The sequence below is a fragment of the Thalassophryne amazonica genome, chromosome 18 (genome assembly GCF_902500255.1).
Source record: "Thalassophryne amazonica chromosome 18, fThaAma1.1, whole genome shotgun sequence".
In the NCBI taxonomy this organism is placed as follows: domain Eukaryota; kingdom Metazoa; phylum Chordata; class Actinopteri; order Batrachoidiformes; family Batrachoididae; genus Thalassophryne; species Thalassophryne amazonica.
The window spans coordinates 5451774-5475924 of record NC_047120.1 but is presented as its reverse complement, the minus strand read 5'-3'; the positions used below and the strand labels follow the sequence as shown (position 1 = coordinate 5475924).

The 24151-nt window shown below is 44.1% G+C and overlaps 1 protein-coding gene across 3 annotated transcripts in view; it reads left to right on the top strand.

Annotated features, from left to right (window-relative positions):
• Positions 1-24151, top strand: part of ryr2a (ryanodine receptor 2a (cardiac)) — a 723597-nt gene that overhangs the window by 113927 nt on the left and 585519 nt on the right. For all 3 annotated transcript variants that reach the window (XM_034193918.1, XM_034193917.1, XM_034193919.1), the window contains exons 10-13: positions 1674-1830; positions 6553-6717; positions 8132-8253; positions 15936-16119. In XM_034193918.1, coding sequence (XP_034049809.1) covers positions 1674-1830; positions 6553-6717; positions 8132-8253; positions 15936-16119 — 628 coding nt within the window. The remainder of the gene's footprint in view (positions 1-1673; positions 1831-6552; positions 6718-8131; positions 8254-15935; positions 16120-24151) is intronic.

Here is a 24151-nt window from a genome sequence, read left to right as displayed (position 1 = left end):
AAGAACGCTGTCACACTCTGTTAAGGATCATCACTAATCAAGATGGATCAACACATTCAGTTGTGGCTTCCAGGACATGAGGCAAAATGAGGGTGGTGCGTGACATTCGTGGAAGATTTTTTGACAGTCAAAAACATGCTCCACGAAAATCACGAATATCACTCGTCAACACGTACTATTAAGAAACCTATTCAGATGTGTTAGGTCACATTAAGAATGTCTTCAATCAAAATGTTTGGTCCTTTCTGTGTGGTGTTTGCATGTTCCCTGTGTCTGAGTGGGATTCCTCCCACAATCAAAAAACATGCTTGTTTAGTGACTGCTCCTTTCTCTGCCCCTGACCAAAGCAGCATCTCTACACTTGGAGTTGGTCCCTTGGCACTGGACTGTGGCTGCTCACTGCTCCTCGTGGTTGGATTGTGTCTGTCATTAGAGTGTTTAAATGCAGAGGACAAATTTTGTTTTATGTATGTACACAGAAAGTAAAGGCCCTTCTTCTAATGTGCATCCATTTTTGAAGGGGTTAGACTACTCTTTTATTTGCGATGTGCTCATGGCATCATCACCAGAAGGCTGGTGAATCTTGTGATTAATTTCTGCTTGGGTATCACCAAGCCTTTGGCAAAATTTGATGCAATATCTTTTGTCAAGTTGTTCCATCATGTTACAGCAAATGAAAATCTGACAGGTGCTCAGTACATGCATTCACTCTAAGGCTGGCTGCTAGCGACTGATGCACTTTTGAACGAGAAAAAAATTCCTGCATACACAAGAAGGTTCCCTCCACCTCACCACCAAACCAAAACTCACACGCTTCATTTGCCTCTGTGGGATAAAAGAAGGTCAAATACCTTCTGAATACATGGTTTACTGGAAAAGGGACTCAAGTCCAAAATAAATCCAAGAACATTTTGGATTATGAGTTTGCAGTTGTCATTTTATGTAAGTGTCAATCTACACAATGTGATTTTTTTTTCTTGTAGGTGTTTTAATATTTTCTACCAATGAACATTAGAAAGTACAACCTCTGATTTTTTTCAACAAGCTCTCAGTTTTTTTCATGTGACTTTATATTTACTTTTCAGGTTTGTAAATATTAAATACGCATGAAATGTGAACATACAACTTTACATTTTTGTTCTAAGTTCCCATCATATTGTCACATTTTGCATTGTTTCCTTCATATATGGAAACCGAAGGGAGACCCAGTCCAACAGAAACTAAAACCACAATGTATACACACTCAAAAAAAGACAAAAAAGGTCTTTCCAAGAAAACATGGATTTCTTAAAAGCAAAAGTCTATTTCTCATAGCCAGTACCTCTGCATGGGCCTTAAAGAACGCGTTCTCTGGTTAGGTTCCTGATGACGTGTCAACAAGAAACTGTGGTCGCTATGAGCAATTGTGAGGAATTATATTTGACAGAAAACAATGGGAAGCCCTTCCTGCCGCATCTCAACGTTCCATAGTGAACGGGCAGCGCTGACTTTGAACTGGGAACCTACCACACTGGAAACAAGCAAACTCACTGCATGGCCACCACCCCTACCTGACACCTCCCTTGAGATCTTCAGAATGGATAAATGATGATGATGATGATGAACATCTGACCCAGTGTGTGGTCGGGTCAAAGTGTCTGTATGTGTTATGACTGTGTTGTGTTTGTGTCCAGGTGGAGTGGCAGTCATATCCGCTGGGGTCAACCTTTCAGACTGAGACATGTGACCACAGGAAAGTACCTGAGTCTGACCAAAGACAGGTCTCTGCTTCTGATTGACAAAGAGAAGGCTGGCGTGAAGTCGACAGCCTTCTGCTTCAGATCCTCCAAAGTACGACATCAACACCAAATCATCCCAGAATCAATTCACTGGGTTACCAATTAATTACAGCAGTTCTTTCAGTCTGGAATACAAAGTTGTTTTTTGTTTATTTAAGATTGTGCCCTCAATCACATTCTGTGTGCTGCATTTCAGTTTAATTTTAAAATGAGATTTTATCCTTTTTTTATATATGGATTTGGTCAAGCTACATATACAGTATTTTTTCTCATTATTTACATGAGCAAAAACCGCATTGTGGCAGCACACATGCACGGAGTACTCCAGAAGTCACTCGTGTAGCATGCCGTGGGACTCAGAGCATCTGGGCAGCCTTTTACTGTGGGCAGAGATCCTCCGTGTAACTGCATGGACGTGACTGTATCTGTGGATAACACAGACAAATGCCTGTAAGTTGCCCAAACAAAAGTTGACACAGTCCCATAAACGTGTCCCAGATGTAACAATCAGAACAATATGACAATATTTAAAACATAACATTGGCACCGTCAGCTGTAATCCTCATTTATCACAGCTTTATTCCTGAAAATCACTCAGTGTTAAACATTAAAAATAGTTTGTGTGAAACTACATTTAATCTCTTGATTTAAACGTACTTTGCACAAATGAGAGCTGAGTTTGGGAGGAAAGCCGGAAAAATAGTGGCCTTTTCATCAGGAAGTGCTGTCAGGGAGATTACAGAACCCTATAAAATGCAACGTTACTTTCATTCATCAAAAACATTAAAGTGTCCTGCTCCAGTCGCTATGAAAAGAAAACACCAACTCAATATTCTTCAAGCGTTTAGAAACAGTCAAACACCTGTTAAGCCTGTTAAGAGGCAAGCTGGATTGAGCCGTTTCATCCTGTTTTGGGACTTTTTTCCATCATGGGCGATTGTAGTAGAACAGCGGCATGTGGAACAAACTGCGAGAGCTGCTGGACAAATAGGCACTTAATAGTCAGGTGAGATTTTTGCACTACTGAGCATGACAATGAGAATGTGACAACAGTCTATTCAACTACTCCCAATATAATGAGATGAAACTCCAGACATAAACAGAGAACTGCTTCAGTGACACAAAGGTTGGTTTTCATGTAACATAGAGGTTTGTTTTCTGTTAAACCGCTAACAGCAGCAGCAACAGCACCAAAAAAGGCAGCTTCTCACAACTTCCCAATCATTTTCCTCCAGAGGATCATGGTTAATGGAGTCTTTAAATGAACGAATACTTCCCATTTCCTGTTCTTATCACAAGTATGTACAGCAAATAAACCTACATTCAACTAATTAGCTTTTACCTGAACTGCTTCACAAAGACTGAACTCAATAGTCACGAGTCCCTGGCTGAGCGCCGCTGTGTTGGAGTTACCCCAGTAGACGAGAGGGTCACCTCCCTGTGCCTTCAGCTGGTGGGGGGAAAACTCTGACTGTTGTTTGTGCGTATGCACCGAACATCCTTTTGGAGTATTCGGCCTTCTTGGAGTCCTGTATGGGGCATTGGACTCATTATGGACGACGATGACGCGGAGTACAGAGGACTAACGCAGGAGTTTGTGGACTGGTGTCAGAGGAACCACCTCTCTCATCAATGTGGGGAAGACCAAAGAGATGGTGGTGGACTTCAGACGCTGCCCCGTTACACTCCCCCCAGTGAACATCCAGGGAAGTGACATTGAGAGAGTGGACTCATATAAGTACCTAGGTGTTCATCTGAACAACAAACTGGACTGGACTCACAACACGGACGCACTTTACAAGAAGGGTCAGAGCCGCCTCTACCTCCTGAGGAGGCTGAGGCCTTTTGGAGTGAGAGGGCCACTCCTGAGGACCTTCTGTGACTCTGTGGTGGCTTCAGCCATCCTGTACGGTGTGGTCTGCTGGAGCAGCAGCGTCATAGAGAGGGACAGGAAAAGACTGGATAAGATCATCAGGAAATCCCGCTCTGTCCTGGGCTGTCCTCTGGACTCTGTGCAGGAGGTGTGGGACAGGAGGGTCCTGGCTAAACTTACATCTATGCTGGACCATGAGTGTCACCCCCTGCAGGATGTTCTGTCTGCTCTGGAGAGCAACTTCAGTGACAGACTCATCCACCCTCGCTGTGTGAGGGAGAGATTCCGCAGATCGTTTCTCCCGGCTGCTGTCAGACTGTATAATGAACAATGCTAGTACTGTGGTAACCATAGCAACCAAGACAATAATTATGTCATTACCTGCTGTATTTATTAGGTGCAATAATTTAACTTATGGTGCAACCTCAAGTCACTTTACCTACTATATTTTAACCTGTCCATATTGCAAATATCAGAGTAACTTATCGTACATTTCCCGCTAAAGTCACTTTATCTGATCACTTTTATATCCCGACAGTGTACATCATCCCGGCAGTGCAGCATTGAACTGAACAATGGTAGACTTAGCTTTACCCGGCACTCAGTGCTTTTTTAGTTTTTTTGTTTTTTTTTTTAAGAGATACTTGTTTGTTTTATTGCATGCACTTCTGTCTATTCCTACTGTTCTATGCTGTGATGTGACACTGAAATTTCCCATTGAGGGATGAATAAAGGCTTTTCTTATCTTATATCCTGACCTCTGATAATGCCTAATGGATTTTGTTACAATATTGGACTGCTTTTGTGACAGAGGCCAGCAGGAGTTACTGTGGTAGTCAGTAACCCCCACTCCCTGACAGCTAAGAGGATTCCCTGGCCCAAATGCCAGAGCCCAAGTTTTAGCCTTCTGGTTAGAGTGACCAGCACACTTCGTCTCCACTCCTCAGGCATCCCCTCATGTTCCAAGATTTTATTAAACAATATGGTAAATAACTCCACTGCCATCTTTTCAAGACATTTCCATCCCTCCACCGGAATGTCTTCTGGACTCACTGCCTTTCCACTCTTCATCCTCTTCACAGCTTCCCTCACCTTACTAATCCTTTGCACTTCCTGATTTACTCCATATCATCCAGCCTTTTCTCTCATTTTCTTCATTCTTGTTGAGAAGGTGGAGGGAATATTTATTCCCTCCACATTACCACCTGCATCCTTTGTCACCCTAATCTGCTGCACATCCTTTCCAGCTCTGTCCCTTTATCTGGCAATTTGGTAAGTGCTTTCTCCTTCCTTACTTTTCAACTTCTAGTACAGCTTGCTAAATACCTTTTCCGTAGCTTTTGGCATGTTTCTTTTCACCTTACACAGCATCTCCTTGTACTCCTGTCTACTTTCTCCGACTATCCCATTTTTTTTTTGCCAACCTCTTTCTCCTTATGCTTTCCTGGACATCTTCATTACACCACCAAGTCTCCTTGTCTTCCTTTCTCTGTCCAGATGTCACACCCAGTATCTTCCTAGCTGTCTCTCTCACCTCATCTGCAGTACTTTTTCAGTTGTCCAAAATTGCTTCCCTTTCATCCAGTACCTATCTCACCTGCTCACTGAATTTCACACAACATTCTTCCTCCTTCAGCTTCCACCGTCTGATCCTTTGTTGAGCTCTCACTCTCTTCTTCTTCTTCTTCTTCACCTCAAAAGGTGTGTGTACCTTACTCCACTCTTATATGTCACCTTGTGCTCCTCCCTTTTCTGAAAGTAGATGTTCACCACAGCCACTTCCATCCTTTTTGCAAAATCAACTACAATTTGTCCTTCCACATTCCTATCCTTGATACCATATCTACCCATTACTTCCTCATCACCTCTGTTCCCTTCGCCAACATGCCCACTGAAGTCCGCTCCATTCATCACTCTTTCAGGCTAGGGCACACTCTCCACCACCTCATCTAACTCACTCCAGAAGTCTTCTTTCTCTTTAAACCCACAACCTACCTGGGGGGGCATATGCACTGATGTTATTCATCATCACCCTTTCAGTTTCCAAGTTCACACTCATCATCCTGTCAGACACTTGCTTAACCTCCAGTGGACCCTCAACATACTGTTCCTTTAAAATGACCCAAACACCATTTCTCTTCCTATCGTCACCATGATACAACAACTTAAACCCTCCACCTATGCTCCTGGTCTTACTTCCCTTCCACTTGGTGTCTTGCACACACAATATGTCTCCCTTTCTCTTCTCCATCATATCAGCCAGCTCTCTCCCTTTACCAGTCATATTGCCAACATTCAAAGTCCCGACTGTCACTTCCACCCTTCCAGTTTTCCTCTTCTCCCATTGTCTCTGGAGTTCTTATTCACCCAGCAGTAGCCCAGTTTCCACCGGCACCCTTTTGAGCAACAGCACCAGTGGCAGTTGTTGTTAACCCAGGCCTCGACCAATCTGGTATGGAAATTCGGTTTAATTTTCGCATTCTTTACATCGGATACCCTTCCTGATGCAATCCTCCTTATTTATTCAGGCTTTGGACTGGCACTCATAATGTACTGGCTGCACGCCCCATGTGGCTGAGTTGTTCTCTTGAAAGGACTGCTGCCTAATATTCAGGTTCTGTGTACCAAACCCTAACCTGGTCTCTTTGTTGTGTAACATTTGCCAGATTTAACCTCAGACTCGGCTTTCTTTTGGACTGTCCACCTATGGACTGACCAAAGCCTGTCTAATACAGCTGTCTGTTTTTTCCCCCTTGAAGTTAATGTCTGTGACTCACTGCACAGGGGTTCTTGCCCTTTCAGTGACATGCTTCATAGAAATGAGGTGATGGTAACTGGACATCACAGAAAAAGACTGTGTTGTTCAAACATGACTGATGTGTGTTGCTCTTTGTCTTCCAGGAAAAGCTGGACCATGGTGTGAGGAAGGAGGTGGATGGGATGGGTGTCCCTGATATCAAGTACGGTGACTCTGTGTGTTACATTCAGCATGCCGACACGTGCCTGTGGCTCACGTACCAAACAGTTGATGCTAAATGTGCACGAATGGGTGGAGTCCAGAGAAAGGTAATTCACAATGTTAGACCTTTTATGTTACATGTCTCTGTTCACTTGCACCTGACATCTGTGTGAATGTTCAAACAAAGCAACGGGCTCAATGCCTCCAGAACAAAGAAAGTGACAAACTAGTTTCACTCCACACATCGTATGTTGGGATGTACAGACAGAGAAGGAAGAAGCCTGCTTTGGGTTGGTCAAGTTTGGGAGCATGTATAGGAGCAGCACATTTCTGCATCCACCACACTATAGAACCCTAGGGTCCTGGATGGCAACCATCCAGACAGACAACCAGTCCATCTCCATCTCTCAAAAGTAACCATTTATCTGCTGCTTCCAAGTGAAATGTGGATGTGTCTTTCATCTTCTCCAGCCTCTGGGCACCACAGCACTGAGGTACATACATGGCAGATGACACCCACAGAAATGCAACAAATGGGCAGAATGTAGACACTGAGAGTGCAAGTGACCGGACGAGTCTCTCTAAGTAACTGTTTATTTCACACAAACTAATTCCCATGGTACCCAAAGATCATCTGAAGAGATCTAGTACCAAAGACATCCAGCCATCACCGTAGGTCACTTGTTATTGTCCACGCCTCACAACCATGCACTCAGACACGGAGCATCAGGACCCAAAAGACCTGGACCATCATTCTGTGGCAAAGGTATTGGCTTCAACAAACACTTCAGTGACCTCATGAATTCATAATCTCTACCCCACACAGAAAGGTTGGGAATTGATCTCACAACCTTCTTGCTGTAAGGCACCAGTGCTAACCATTAAGTCACAATGCTGCCATAGGATGTCCCAGAAAGCAGTCCAAACATGTGAATGTAATATTTTTGAAAATCAACACAGGCTGCACAGAAGCCTTGCAGATATTCTTACTTGTGCTCAGTGAGTGCCTACAGAGCAGGGATGTGGTTGATTTTTGACTTATTGTGTATGAGGCCAGACGGTTCCAGTCACTGAGTGGCAAGTAAATGGAACTGAGTCCTCTCAAGAGAAATCCTTGTTTCCTCACACAGAGAGTAGTGTTATACCCTTGCAGTGAGTCCTTTCTTGTGAAAATAATCCACAGGGACGGTTTTTTTTTTTTTGCCACTTTAGTCTGTGCAGAACTGACATAATATGGTAAGGATGACTGCTTTCACATAGAATGATTTCATTACTTTCCATTTGCTTTGGCTGCAGTTCAAGCTCTGCTGATCAGTGAACCAGTCAGCACAAATTATTTTTTTAAATCAGGAAACTTCAGGTAACAGTGGTAAGGGGCACCTAATAAATGACAAATCTTCACTTGCTCTGGAACACTTAATTTCTGGCTTTTTATTAAAGTGACATCAGATTGAAGGTTTTTGCACTGTTTTAGAAAAAAAACTGATGTGGTTTAAGTTGATGCCAGCACTTTTGTTGCAGGCCATCATGCACCATGAGGGTCACATGGATGACGGACTGACCCTGTCTCGGTCCCAGCACGAAGAGAGTCGCACTGCCAGAGTCATCCGCAGTACTGTGTTAATGTTCAATCTCTTCATCAGGTGCACCTCCACCCACACAGACACAACATCAAACCTGATCAACAGTCAATACATTTCATAAACTAAGAATTACCAAAGTGTGGGCCACAACACATGAAAGGTCAATAAAATTAAATAAATAAGGTCACCACAACCACCACTATTTATCTAAATGATAAATAAGGATGTCCATCGGACATTGATAATTATTTTGATGTCTTCCTCCACTGTTTCTGTTTGTGGGTGTGTAAAAATAAAAGCACCTGCTTGCAACAAAATGCAGAAAAGAGAAAAAGCTCTACATGTGTGCTTTCATTACAGACAAACGGGAGAGCTGACATTTGCCATTTGGTATGCTTATGTATTTTGGTTTAAGGATGAACGCTGCCAAAATGGGACATTGGTAGGGCTAATATTTATGGAGAAACTATGGATATTAGCAAACAAGAGTGAACAATGGACATTGGTAATTATGTTCTGGACTCACACGCCATTCCAGAAGGGTTGGTAAATCATCCATATATTACAAGTGTGCATGTGTGTGGGATTTTATTTAGTCACTTCAATGGAAGTACTTAATTTAATTGTAAACATGTCAAAAACATGGATGACACAAGAAAGTGAAAACATTTATTTCCATTGTGGTACATTTAAAATCAAATGGTAAATGACTGCATTTATATAGCACTTTTCTATCTGCATCAGACGCTCAAAGTGCTTTACAATAATGCCTCACTTTCAACCTGATGTCAGGGTGCTGCCATACAAGGCGCTCACCACACACACCGGGAGCAACTAGGGGATTAAGGACCTTGCCCAAGGGTCCTTAGTGATTTTACGGTCAGGCTGGGATTTCACCCAAGGTTCCTCTGGTCTCAAACCCAACACTTAACCACTAGACCATCACCTCCCCTAATGACAAAATAAATTAAATTTAATTTATTTTCGTTTATACAGCACCAAATCACAACAAAAGCTGCCTCAAGGTGCTTCACACAAGTAAGATCTAACCTTACCACCCCCTAGAGCAAGCGCACAGGCGACAGTGGACCACACTCAGAGGCGTGAACCTCTGCTTAGTCCAGGGGTGAGCAACAAGGGCCAAGACACTGCAGGTTTTCCAACCAATCACCTCAGCAGGTGGGTTGCTGATGAGCTTCTCCCCTGAACATAAACACCTTATCATTCACGAAATCACCAGCTGAGGTGACTGGTAGAAAGGAAAACCTGCAGTGTGTCGGCCCTTCATGGCACATGATTGCCCACCAATGGCTTAGGCCATTCTAACAATTGCAAGGTTTTACAAAGTTTTACAAAGGTGAAGAAACAAAAAACAGGAAATCAAACAACATAATAATATAAAGAAGATGACAAGTCCATGCAGGCATCAGCACCACAGGCAGGGGTTGTCCAGCATTCCTCACGCCATCAGTGGGCCTGTTCCCACAACAGCGACACCACCGAATGCAGACTGCATTATGCAGAACCTGCGTCAAGTCTCACGATCAGTCCGGCCCCTTATGGTTTGGATCCATCAATCCCGCAATTCCATGCGCCATTGTTTGTACCTTGGACAGATAGACAAAGAAAGAATCAGTTGACTGGAAAAAACTACACCTAAGGTATAATTCATCAGCAGTAAGTCAACAAGAAAGCAGAGAAATTACTAAGGTGATCATAGGCTACTAGGCCTAAGCTTCCCTAACAGACCCAGAATTTAGAAAAAGTTGAGGCTGAGACCTGTTCCGTTGCAAATAAAATGACTTGAAAGGGATAGGAGGCACAGTACCATACTATTATGCCAGTATGCTAGCCATACGAGAGGGGAAATAGATGTGTCTTAAGTCTAGACATGTAAGTCTCTACAGACTGCCTGTTTTATTGATGCAGGGAGATCACAAAACAGGTGCACAATAAGAGAAAGCTCTGTGGCATGCAGACTTTTTATTCACCCTAGGGACACAAAGTAGTCCTGCGCCCTGAGAATGCAGAGCCCGGGCCGGTACATAGGGTTTGGTTAAGTCAGCTAAGTAGGATGAATAATTTTATAGGTTAATAGCAGAACCTTAAAATCTGACCTCTCAGAGACAGGAAGCCAGTGAAGAGATGACAAAATGTGTGTAATATGGTCAAACTTTCTACTTCCTGTCAAGAGTCTGGCAGCAGCATTAGGGGGAGACCCCTAGGACTGTGGTCAACCAGAAAATACAGCATTCAAGTGTCCAATTTAGATGAAACAGCTTGAATCAGGGACTCTCTATCAGCCGTAGACAGGATGGGATGAATCTTCGCTATCTTTCACAGGTGGAAGAAAGCAGTCCTCATAATATTTCTAATGTGTAAGTCAAAAGACAGTGTGGGGTAAAAAAATCACCCCAAGGTTCCTTAGTTTGTCAATGTGATGCATGATAGACAAGTCTCGGCTCAGCGTTAACTGATCAAACTGATGCCAATGTTTTGCTGGACCAAGAACCATCAATTTGGTCTTGTCCGAGTTTAAAAGTAAGATATTGCGAGACATCCAGCGTTTCACTGACACCAGACAATCCTCTAAGGACTTTATGTGCACGAGATCATCAGCAGTTATCGGCATATACAACTATCATCAGCATAGTAGTGACAGGTAATCCCAAAACGCTGCAGTATGTGTCCAAGTGGTGCTATATAAAGGGAGAAAAGCAGGGGACCTAAGACCTGTAGAACGCCTTATCTCATGTCATCAAGGTTAGAGATAGTGTTGTTGTACAAGACACAGTGAGAATGACTGGTTAGGTATGATGTCAACCATGCAAGGACATTACCAGTAACTCCAAAATTATTCTTTCTTCTCTCCCCCTCTAGCTGCCACCTTATCGTGGTGGGGGAGTTTGCGTACCCGGATGATCCTAGGAGCTATGTTGTCGGGGGCTTTGTGCCCCTTGTAGGGTCTCCCAAGGCAAACAGGTCCTAGGTGATGGGTCAGACTAAGGGCAGTTCAGAAGCTCCCATGACCAGTAAAAAAAATCAAGGACTGAGATGTCGCCTGGTATGGCGGAGCCGGGGCCTCACCCTGGAGCCAGGCCTGGGGTTGGGGCTCGCGCGCGAGCGCCTGGTGGTCAGGCCTTAGCCCATGGGGCCTGGCCGGCTCAGCCCGAAAGAGCGACGTAGGCCCACTCTCCTGTGGGTTCACCACCTGCAGAGGGGGCCATGGGGGTCGGGTGCAGAGAGGACTGGGTGGCAGTCGAGGGTGGGTGGCCCGGCAGCCCGGTCTGTGCTCACAGCCCCTGGCTGTTGGGACATGGAATGTGACCTCGCTGGGGGGGAAGGAGCCTGAGCTTGTGCGGGAGGTTGCGAGATACCGACTAGAGATAGTCGGGCTCACCTCCACGCACAGCTTGGGCTCTGGTACCCAACTCCTGGAGAGGGGCTGGACGCTCTACTTTTCTGGTGTTGCCCACGGGGAGAGGCGGAGAGCTGGGGTTGCATTGCTTATTGCTCCCCAGCTCAGTCGCCATGTGTTGGTTGGGTCTTTGGGTCGGGGACAGGTTGTCTCGGCCTACGGGCCGAGCAGCAGTGCAGAGTACCTGACCTTCTTGGAGTCCCTGGAAGGGGTACTAGATAGCGCTCTGACTGGGGACTCCATTGTTCTCCTGGAGGATTTCAACGCCCACGTGGGCGGCGACAGTGAGACCTGGAGGGGGTGATCGGGAAGAACGGCCTCCCCAATCTGAACCCGAGTGGTGTTCAGTTGTTGGACTTCTGTGCTAGTCACAGTTTGTCCATTATGAACACCATGTTCGAGCACAAGGGTGTCCAGAAGTGCACGTGGCACCAGGACACCCTGAGCCGGAGGTCAATGATCGACTTTGTAGTCGTATTATCTGACCTTCGGCCACATGTCTCGGACACTCGAGTGAAGAGAGGGACTGACCTGTCGACCGATCACCACCTGGTGGTGAGTTGGATCCGCTGGGAGGGGAGGAAGCAAATCAGACCTGGCAGGCCCAAACGTATCGTGAGGTTCTGCTGGGAACGACTGGCGGAACCCTCTGTCAGCGAGGTCTTCAATTCCCACCTCCGGGAGAGCTTCTCCCAGATCCCAGGGGAGGTTGGAGACATGAAGTCCGAGTGGACCATGTTCTCCACCTCCATTGTCGATGCGGCCGCTCGTAGCTGTGGTCACAAGGTCTCTGGTGCCTGTTGCGGTGGCAATCCCTGAACCCAGTGGTGGACGCCAGAAGTAAGGGATGCCGTCAAGCTGAAGAAGGAGTCCTACTTGTCTTTGTTGGTAGGTGGGACCCCTGAGGCAGCTGATGGGTACTGGCAGGCCAAGCGTGCCGCAGCCTGTGCGGTCGCAGAGGCAAAAACTCAGGTCTGGGAGGGGTTCGGGGAGGCCATGGAGGAGCACTGTCGGTCAGCCTTGAAGAAATTCTGGCAAAACGGCCGACGCCTCAGGAGACGGAAGCAGCTCTCCACCAGCACTGTCTACGGTGCGGGTGGGGAGCTGTTGACCGTGACTGGGGATGTTGTCGGGCGGTGGAAGGAATACTTCAAGGATCTCCTCAATTCCACCATCACGTCTTCCGAAGAGGAAGCAGAGACTGGGGACTCAGAGGCAGACTCATCCATTACCCAGGCCAAAGTCAACGAGGTGGTTAAAAAGCTCCTCGGTGGCAAGGCTCCAGGGGTGGATGAAATCTGTCCTGAGTACCTTAAGTCTCTGGATGTTGTGGGACTGTCTTGGCTGACACGCCTCTGCAACATTGTGTGGCGGTTGGGGACAGTACCTCTGGATTGGCAGACCGGGGTTGTGGTCCCTCTGTTTAAGAAGGGGGACCGGAGGGTGTGTTCCAACTACAGGGGGATCACACTCCTCAGCCTCCCCTGTAAGGTCTATTCCAGAGTACTGGAGAGGAGAATTCGACCGATAGTCGAACCTCGGATTCAAGAGGAGCAGTGTGGTTTTCGTCCTGGTCGCAGCACACTGGACCAGCTCTACACACTCCATCGGGTGCTCGAGGGTTCATGGGAGTTTGCCCAACCAGTCCACATGTGCTTTGTGGATCTGGAGAAGGCGTTCCACCGTGTCCCTCGGAGCGCCCTGTGGGGCGAGCTCCGGGAGTACGGGGTCCGGGATCTTTTGCTAAGGGCTATCTGGTCCCTGTACGACCGCAGCAGGAGCTTGGTTTGCATTACCGGTAGTAAGTCAAACCTGTTTCCAGTGCACGTTGGCCTCCGCCAGGGCTCCACACCCTGGCACAGAATCTCGTCTCTGCTGTTTGCGGACAATGTGGTTCTGTTGGCTTCGTCAAATCAGGACCTTCAGCGTGCACTGGGGCGGTTTGCAGCCGAATGTGAAGCGTCCAGGATGAAAATCAGCACCTTTAAATCCGAGGCCATGGTTCTTGACCGGAAAAAGGTGCTTTGCCCTCTTCAGGACGGTGGAGTGTCCTTGCCTCAAGTGGAGGAGTTTAAGTATCTCGGGGTCTTGTTCACAAGTGAGGGATGGATGGAGCGTGAGATTGATAGACAGATCGGTGCAGCATCTGCGGTGACGCGGTCGCTGTATCGGACCGTCGTGGTGAAGAGAGAGCTGAGTAGGGGGGCGAAGCTCTCAATTTACCGATTGATCTACGTTCCGATCCTCACCTATGGTCATGAGATTTGGCTCATGATCGAAAGAACGAGATCGCGAGTACAAGCGGCCGAGATGAGTTTCCTCCGCAGGGTGGCTGGGTGCTCCCTTAGAGATAGGGTGAGGAGCTCGGTCACTCAGGAGGAGCTCGGAGTCGAGCCGCTGCTCCTCCATGCCAAAAGGAGCCAGTTGAGGTGGCTCGGGCATCTTTTCCGGATGCCCCCTGGACGCCTCGCTGGAGAGGTGTTCCGGGCATGTCCCATCCGACGGAGGCCCCAGGAAGACCCAGGACATGCTGCAGGACTACGTCTCTTGGCTGGCTTGGGAACGCCTTGGGGTTCCCCTGGAGGAGCTGGGGGAGGTGTGTGTGGATCGGGAGGTCTGGGCGGCTTTGCTTGGACTGCTGCCCCTGCTATCCGACTACGGATAAAGCGGAAGAAAATGGATGGATGGATGGATGGATGGATTCTTCAACCTATCAAATAGAATGTGATGATCCAGGGGTGGATGAAATCTGATGCAGTGCTAAGATCTAACAGCACCTGAACTATAGTGGTGTCTGAATCCATTGGAAGCAGAATATCATTGACCTTTTTAGTGAACGCTGTCTCTATGGAATGATATGTTCTAAAGGCAGACTGTAGTGGCTCAAAGAGATCATTCTCAGAAAGAGGGTCCACAAGTTGTTGTGAAACTACTTTTTCCAGAATTGTGAACAAAATCATAGATTTGATATCGGCCTATAATTTTTCTTAAGTAATGAGTTTAAGTCATCCACAAGACTGTCTACTGAATGGTAATTTTCCAAAAGTGATGCTAAGATATCAGGCAGCATGGCTCAATGTTCAGTTGTAGTTGAAGAGTTGATGTGTCACCGCAATGTGACACATCAACTGGATACGACACTGTGCCTCTCTCACCTACTTATTGATTTTCACACAGCAGTCTTCCTCCTTCAAGTTCCACCATCTGATCCTTTATTGAGCCCTCACTGTCTTCTCTTTCTTTACCTCTAAAGTCATCCTACAAACCACCATCCTACGCTGTCTAACCACACTCTCTCCACCTCCCACCACCTTACAGTCTCCTATTTCTTTTAGCTTGCATCTCCTACAAAGAATGTAGTCACCTGTGTGCACCTTCCTCCACTCTATGTCACCCTGTGCTCCTCCCATTTCTAAAAGGAGGTATTATTCCCCACATCCATTTCTATCCTTTTTGCAAAATCAACTACCATCTGCTCTTGTACATTCCTGTCCTTGATACCATATCTGCCCATTACTTCCTCATCACCTCTGCTTCCTTCACCAGCATGCCCACTGAAGTCTGCTCCAATTGCCAGTCTTTCATGCTTGGGCCCAACTCACTCCAGACATATTCTTTCTCCTTCATCTAGGAACCTACCTGGGGGGGCATATGCACTGATGATATTCATCATCACCCCTTCAGTTTCCAACTTCACACTAATTACCCTGTCAGACACTCGCTTAATCTCCAACACACTCTTAATATACTCTTCCTTTAAAATGACCCCAACACCAGTTCTCTTCCAATCCACACCATGATACATATTAAACCCACTTCCTTTACTCCTGCTCTTACTTCTCTTCCACTTGGTGTCTTGCACAGACAATATGTCTACGTTTCTCCTCTCCATCATATCAGTCAGCTGTCTCCCTTTTCCAGTCATACTGCCAACATTCAAAGACCCAACTCTCACTTCCACCCTTCTAGTTTTCCTCTTCTCCCGCTGCTTTGTGTTGCTTTGCACTGCTGTATGCTGCTGTGAGCTGCTTTGTGCTGTTGTGTGCTGCTATGCACTGCTTTCTGCTGTTTTGTGCTGAGCTCAAATAGTTATAAAGTCTCAAGACCATGTTTTTCCAAGGGGACATTAATGTTTTGCTCCAGTGCAGATGTCAGAATAGGACAAACTATTTGAATTAGCTTCAGCACAAACACACTGGACACAGGCTGTGTGGCATCTTCTCACTCATTATCAAGGCTTTTTAATAAAAATCACACAGTTGTAGCTTACTGTGGATCAGCAGTTTGTTTTGGACACTAATGGCATCTTTCCCACATGTTCCAGGGGGCTGGACTCACTAAAACAAAAGGGGAAGAGCTCAGCTCTGGAGCTGCCAATTGATTCAGTCAGCCTAAGTCTGCAGGACCTGATTGGATACTTCCAACCACCAGGAGATCACCTAGACCATGAAGACAAGCAGAACCGACTGAGGGCTCTAAAGAATCGGCAGAACCTTTTCCAAGAGGAGGTAAGAAATATCTGAATGACTTCACAAAGTGTATCTTCGTCTACTAAAAGATCAACAACTTTGATGCTCTTATAAAGTGCTAACATGATTACTGATCATGTTAGCACCGAGGGCTGGCACCAAGAGTTAGCACTGACCTCAGTGTCTTCCTAGTGGAAGTCACTGAGTCAATAAATTCCCCTGTGGCAACTTGCAGAGAACAAACAAGATACGCCCTGTGCCTTCCTAGTAGAAGTCACTGAGATAGTCAAGAAACTCCCCTGTGGAAATTTGCAGAGAACAGACAAGATACGCCCTGAGATGCTGAAGTCTCTAGATGTTGTTTGGCTGTCATGGCTGACACACCCATTGGCAAACTGGGTTGTTGTTCTCATCTTTAAAAAGTGGACATGACAGTGTGTTCTAATCGCACTTGTCATTCTCCCTGGGAAAGCCTATGCCAGGGTACTCAGAAGGAGACCTGAACACGGACAACATTTTAAGGTTCAGTCAGGGAATAAACAGCATGAAAGAAAAAGAAGGGAGTTGCAAGAGCCGGGTAAGAGAGTGAGATGTTTTAGTTCTGTACCCTTTAAATTGCTACTACATCAATAAGCTCTGTTCATTTGGGGCATTTTTAGCTCTGTGCTAAAAGTTAAGAAAACTTTAAATGCTGAAAGACATTCTGTTCTGTTATCAACAACAAATGTGATTCCCGGGTTTTCTAAATACATACTAAAAACAAACAACTGATGAAAGAAAAAAGTTTCACCATAAAAAGCATTAATAATTCAAGAAATAACATTAGACATACATCAACAGTTATGAAAAAGGCTTTACCTGAAATAAATCATGTTAGATTGTGAATATACAATTTGTCTTAATATGTTATTTTACAATACAAAAGGGTTGCATTCTTTCCATTCTTGACCTCCAGAGGGAGCTATGGTTCTGCCCCAAATGTTGGACATTAATCCGTGGCCATCTGTGAGGAGACACTTAGGTTTTATGACTCTTATCTTGGAAGGAGAGAGCTTGGGCTGGTCTGCGAAATATCTGGTTTTAACTGGATGGCTGTTAAAATGTCTGATAAGTTACACTGACTGGAGTTTGAACAAGTCCAGTTTTCAGAAAAAAAACCTTTGAAGTATAAACAAATTGCTTTTGTCTTGTGAGATGGTGTGTGCCTGTACCAGGATCCATAGAAATTCCTGGACACCTCTCTGGTGAAGTTGTAACCTCAGGTCAATGTAACAACAGTCCTTTCAGTTGAAAACATTAGGCCTTTGAAGGGTTTGTAGAGACACTTCTTTGGGCAAGGAAAACATTAATGCATTTTATTTTGTTTGATTAATTTTATTCGATTTGTTACATTACTAATATGGAAACATTATTTAAAAATAACTTAGAGTAAATGACAACCAACACCGTAGGGGAAATTAAATTACCGAACTGGTATGACACTTACTTGTATGCCAAAACCATTATTGTTGAAATAATAAAATGATAAAAATATTTTCTATGTGATGGAAAAAAAAACCTAGAATCCACATGGATAAATTATGCCAACCGAATAAGGGAAGAAACATAAAGTACTATAGTATTTTCTTTGAAATGCCAAAACTTGCAAAACACTGGTCTGACACACAATCAGATCTGGACTGGATCCTGATTGAATGAGAACATCTCTTTTTGAAAGTCCTGATGCAAACAGGAAAAAATAAAAACATGAGAAAAGTGAAAAGTTTAATCCCATTTTAGTACATTCAAAAATAGTGTGGCAGAAAGTACATAAAAAATACATAAAAATGATTTATGCATCCATATGGCACGATCCCAAAATAAAAATAGACAATTCATCAGCTTCACTAGTTAAGAAAAAGTATCAAAATATTAGATGACTTAATTGAAGAATGCAGTTTTCTTTCCTATAATACACCAAAGGATAAATTCAATTTGGATGGACAAGGCCAGTTTTGGAAATATTTTCAGATAAGACACTGCATTAAACGGGTGATCCCATTCGTCAGGATAAAAACTGGATAGAACACTACTTAAAACTACCAAAAATATTCTACACAGCTTCAAAATGTATGAGTTATAGCCCTGGATAAATAAAGATGGCTGTAGTACTCTGAACCAGATATGGGTAAAAAGATTTTCTATGTACAGTGGTCTCTCTCTGTAACGCGGTTCACCTTTTGAGGCCTCGCAGTTTCGCAGATTTCTTTTTTAGTGCAGTTTTGCATGCTTTTTTAACAGCACATTGTGTTCTGCGTCCTTATCAGGCGGGCTGGTCGAAGCACCAGTCGGCATCACCGCGATTGCTCTCACTGCCTCAGATGCACTTACTGAGTCTGCGGGCTCGGTAAACGCAGCAGCGGGCCACTCACACTTCCCTTCTGTCTGCTGTGCGGAGCTGTGCCAAATCTGACAACAGGTCCAAAGACTACGCTCGCTGTTTTGATGCGGATGTTGACCACAGCCGCAGAGCTCTGTGGCCACCGAGAGAGGACTTGGATTCATTGCGGGTCCCGCATCCATACCTCCGGAGGCAGTGAGCGAAGGGAGAGCACGCCTATTGTGTTCTGCATGTGTCTGTTTATAATCTTTTCGCCCAGAAGAAAAAAGAGACTGTTTACACAGGAGAGAAAAGTGAGAAAATGTTAATGCCTGTTTAAGAAAAGCGTATAAAATGCGTAGTGAGGGGTTTTATAGCCTTAAAACATCTATAATAATTGCAAAAAATAGCGCTGACTACTTTGCGGATTTCGCTTATCGAGGGTTATTTTTAGAACGTAACTCCTGTGTTAAACGAGGGACCACTGTACTCAAGATTAGGGGAGGTGAGGAGGTGATGGTCTAGTGCAGGGGTGGCCAAGTTCCTGAATCCAATGAAAGGCTCATTAAAAGTCTGCTAACGAGTCTTTCATTGGATTCAGGTGTGTTGGAGCAGGGAGACAACTAAGAGTGTCAGGAATGTGGCTCTCGAGGACCAAACTTGGCAACCCCTGGTCTAGTGGTTAAGCTTTGAGCGTGAGACCAAAAGATCCTCGGTTCAAATCCCTTCTTGACCAGAAAATCACTAAGGGCCTTTGAGCAAGGTTCTTAATCCCCTAGTTGCTCCCGGTGTGTCATGAGCACCTTGCATGGCAGCAGCCTGGCATCTGGGTGAATGTGAGGCATTATTGTAAAGTACTTTGAGCATCTGATGCAGGTGTAAAGCGCTATATAAATGCAGTCCATTTACCATTTACGTGAGTAAATGGTTCAAATGTGATCTTTCACCAAGATGATGGCTTCTAGGAGACAAATCTGTAGAGCCATACTTAAACAAATCTTTATAGAGAGTATTAAAAACTGGCCTAAAACCTGCACACATGATTCTGAGGTGTTGGGTGAAACATTCAGTGGTGGGCACACTTCCGATAATCCGATAACAGATAATTATCGAAGATAATGTTTTCATTATCGGATTATCTTTTTAGATAAATTTAAAAATCATCATCGGACTAATTATCTTCCGATGAATTACCGTCCGATAACTTTTAGACCGATAACGTACTAAACTAAGATGAACAGTGAAAAACATTTTTAAAACTGTTAAAGCTGTTGAGACCTACCTGTTAAAAGTTTCCTAATAGGCATGTTGTTCTACCCTCTGCAAACAGAAACCACTCTATCATCTGTAAGCAAAGTACAACTGGTGAACAAAAAAAAAAGTCATTTCCTTTAACACCATACTAATATAATCGCAATGTCACCAAGTCATCCAGAGGCATACATGTTTAACTTATGGTTCTAATTTTAACCACTCATTTTAGACAAGTTATTTAAAATTATTGTCATGTCTGAAGTTTATAAAGTGAAAATATCAGATATATGTTTTCGTTTTAAAGTAATGTGCTAATTTTTAAGGTTTTGTGAGCACATGCTGTGCCAGGCAGCAATGCATTATAGGTAGCATAAGGTAATCTCAGATGTTCACGACAGGACAAATGCATTTCAGACACTCTGTTCAGGGTCCACAGATAACAGCATTAAACTCTAGTGCCTAAAACTCTCGTGAATATATTCTCTGGGTTTATAGACATTGGTGTATTTGTGTTTGTTAAATTCCACGCATCTTAAATGTAGCAGACACGGATTATCTGGAATTTTGCTTGACATTTTTTCAAGGCCGCTACTGCCATCTACTGGCCAGGAGTGTTCATAGCAGTATTAAACATCTGGGTACATGGCTGCTCTCAAAGGCGCTTTTTGTATGCATATATTTGTTAACTTTGTATTCTAAAACTACGGTTAGAAGTAATTCCGACTCCATATCAGTCCACACGAATGAGGTTGGCGCCATGTTTTTAGTTTTTGTGGAAGTGACGACAAGAGAATAAGGCTCCTGATTGGATAGAATTTTAATCAGTACCGCCACCCAAAGGTTTGGCAGACTAATTACAACGCATTTATACGGTTCGATGTGGATGGATTTTTTTTTTTAAACGACGTAGTGTGGATAAAGTTTTTTCCCCAAACTGAAAGGGTAAGGTATTCGGTTTTACAAATACCCGACAACATGTGTACATGGCCTTATGTCTGTGAAAGGCACTATATAAATACATTTATTTACTTACTTACTTACTTACTAATATTGAGTGCACGTTTTACAACATCATAAAAGTTTTAAAACATGCAATTGCGATGACACTTCCAGGGCTCCGTAAAAATGCCTGTTTTTACAAATAAAAATGGAATATTTTACAAAAGCACATTTATCTTTAAACCAACACACGTCACATTAACGTGTTGGTTTACATAATGGATTACTGAACCAATCACTGTTTAGCACTTTTACCCAGAATGCTTTGCGGTCTGTGTTTGTTACAAAACCTCAGAATTAGTGCCTTATTCAACATTAAAAGATATATGTTATATTTATCTTTGTACAAATGACAGAATTGACATTAATGGAGTTATTCTATCAGTATTTTCAAAAAACCATAAGTCAGCATGACTTTATTTTTCAAGACCTCCGCCTGACCGGAGTGTTGAAATTGATAGGGAGCTGGCCTTATGGCTGCTCTCAGTGTGCCTCTGTGGTGAGAGCACTGTTGTAAACAAGAGCTTCCAGCAGGGGCAGAATGTTGAAAGAAAAATGATTATGATTAGTAAAGAGTTGATTTCGTGGGTGCTCTCAGGACTTGTCTGTGCTGCATGGTCAAACATTCTTGCTTATTCTTTAGGTCTTTTACCGCTTTTGATGCTTTCAAAAGGGATCGTGTTAAAAATCAATTTCAGCTCTTTAGTAACTGCAAATGTCCCATAGACAACACCGGAATTTATCGGTTATCGATTATCTGTAACTTCCGATACATTTTTGGGTGGTTTATCGGTTTATCTTTATCAAAGATAACTTTTAAGTTATCTTATTATCTGTTATCGAAGTAAATTTTTTGGTTATCTGTGCCCACCACTGGAAACATTGAACCCCGACACTGAACAAGTGGAGGGTTCAGATGATGGAAACTGATGCATGTGAATAGATCCTGAGCAGACTGAACTGTATAAATGAAGTGATCAATGAACAGTGGGACCATTTCTGTGGATACAGCACAGCTGAAAAGTATTCACAGCACTTCACTTTTTCCATACTTTATGTTACAGCTTTATTCCAAAATGGATGAAATTAATTTTTCCCTCAACATTTTACACACTATACCCCATAATAACAATGTGAAAGAGTTTTTTTTTTTTTTTTTTTTAGATTTTTGCAAATTTATATATATATATATATATATATATATATATATATATATATATATATATATAAACTAAGAAATCACATTTATATAATTATTCACAACCTTTGCAATGAAACTCAAAATTGACCTCTGGTGCATCCTGTTTCCACTGATCATCTTTCAGATGCTTCTACAGCTTAATTGGAGTCCACTTGGGGTAAATTCAGTTGATTGGTCACAATTTGGAAAGACACACAGCTGTCTACATATAAGGTCCGACAGTTGACAGTTGTGCATGTCAAAGCACAAACCAAGCATGAAGTCAAAGGAATTGTCTGTTGACCTCCGAGGCAGGATTGTCTTGAGGCACAAATCTGGGGAAGGGAACAGAAACATTTATGCTGTTATGAATGAGCCCACTGGCCTCCATCATCCATAAATGGAAGAAGATCAGATCCACCAGGACTCTTCCTAGAGCTGGCCGCCCGTCTAAACTGAGCGATCGGGGAGAAGGGCCTTAGTCAGGGAGGTGACCAAGAAACCAATGGTCACTCTGTCATTGCTCCAGCATTCCTCTGTGGAGAGAGGAGAACCTTCCAGAAGGACAATCATCTCAAGCCTGATTAGTGCATTGCTGCAGAGAGGGAATACAAAAGCCACTCCTTAGCAAAAGGTACATGGCAGCCCTACTGGACTTTGCCAAAAGGCACCTGATGGACTCTCAGACCACAAGAAATAAAATTCTCTGGTCTAATGAGACGAAGATTGAACTTTTTGGTGTCATGTTTGGAGGAAACCAGGTACCATCTCTACAGTAAAGCATGATGGTGGCAGCATCATGCTGTGGGGATGTTTTTCAGCAGCAGGAACTGGGAGACTAGTCAGGATTGAGATAAAGATGAATGCAGCAATGTACAGAGACATCTTGGATGAAAACCTCTCCAAAGCGCTCTTGACCTCAGACTGAGGTGACGGTTCATCTTTCAGCAGGACAATGACCCTAAGCACACAGTCAAGATATCAAAGGAGTGGCTTCAGGACAACTCTGTGAATGTCCTTTAGTGGCTCAACCAGAGCCCAGACCTGAATCTGATTGAACATCTGTGGGGAGATCTGAAAATGTCTGTGCAGCGACGCTCCCCATCCAACCTGATGGAGCTTGAGAGGTGCTGCAAAGAGGAATGGGCCAAACTGCCCAAAGATAGGTGTGCCAAGCTTATGGCATCATATTCAAGAAGGTGCATCAACAAAGTATTGAGCAAAGGGTGTGAACACTTATTTACATGTGAGTTATTAGTTTTTTATTTTTAATAAATTTGCAAAAGTTTAAAAAACAATAACGAAAAAAACTTTTTCATGTTGTCATTATGGGCATGTAGATGTTGGAGGAAAAAATTAATTGACTCCATTTTTAATAAGCAACATGACCACTTAAAGACCCAGATAAGAGACACTTGTGATATTTTGCACAGACTCTGTGCACTTCACTGGGACTTGATGTCAACGTTTCTCAGTTTTGATGGCTGTTGATGTCTCCTGGGAGAGTTTGGCATTTTGTGTAGAGTATTGTTAAATATAAAACCCAAATGAAATTTGAATTGTATAAAAAAAAACAGCTCAACTGCTATAATGTGAATAAGAATAATGAGAATTATATTTTTCACCACTAAAACATGTACAGTAGTGTTCAGAATAATAGTAGTGCTATGTGACTAAAAAGATTATTCCAGGTTTTGAGTATATTTCTTATTGTTACATGGGAAACAAGGTACCGGTAGACTCAGTAGATTTGTTGTGTGGGCCGCTGAAGAGGAGGTACTGCTGGCCCACCACCACTAGAGGGCGCCCTGCCTGGAGTGCGGGCTCCAGGCACCGGAGGGCGCTGCCGCCTTACAGGAGCAGCCAGGATGACAGCTGTCACCCATCACCGGAGACAGCTGATCCCAATCACTACGGAGGTATATCAGCAGGACGGCATCTCCACCTCATTTGCCGAGATATCGTTTCTACCAGAGAGCAGTACCAGGTCCGACACGCGGAGGCAGTGGCCACCTGGGAGTTCGGGACTTGGCGGCTCCAGTATTCCCGGGGTCCTGTGGCGGAGGAAGCCGTGTGGTTCCGGTCTTACCTTGGAGAGGCGTCTCCTATCTTCGAGCCTGCCCACACGACACTTTTGTGAGGTCAGGGCTGTCAGGGGGCTAACTACCTGACTGTAGCCCTTAATGAACCTCCTGTAGAAATTAGCAAAGCCTAGGAACTGTTGCAACTTCCTACGGCTTGTTGGTTGGGGCCAGTCTCTCACCGCCGCAACCTTGGCC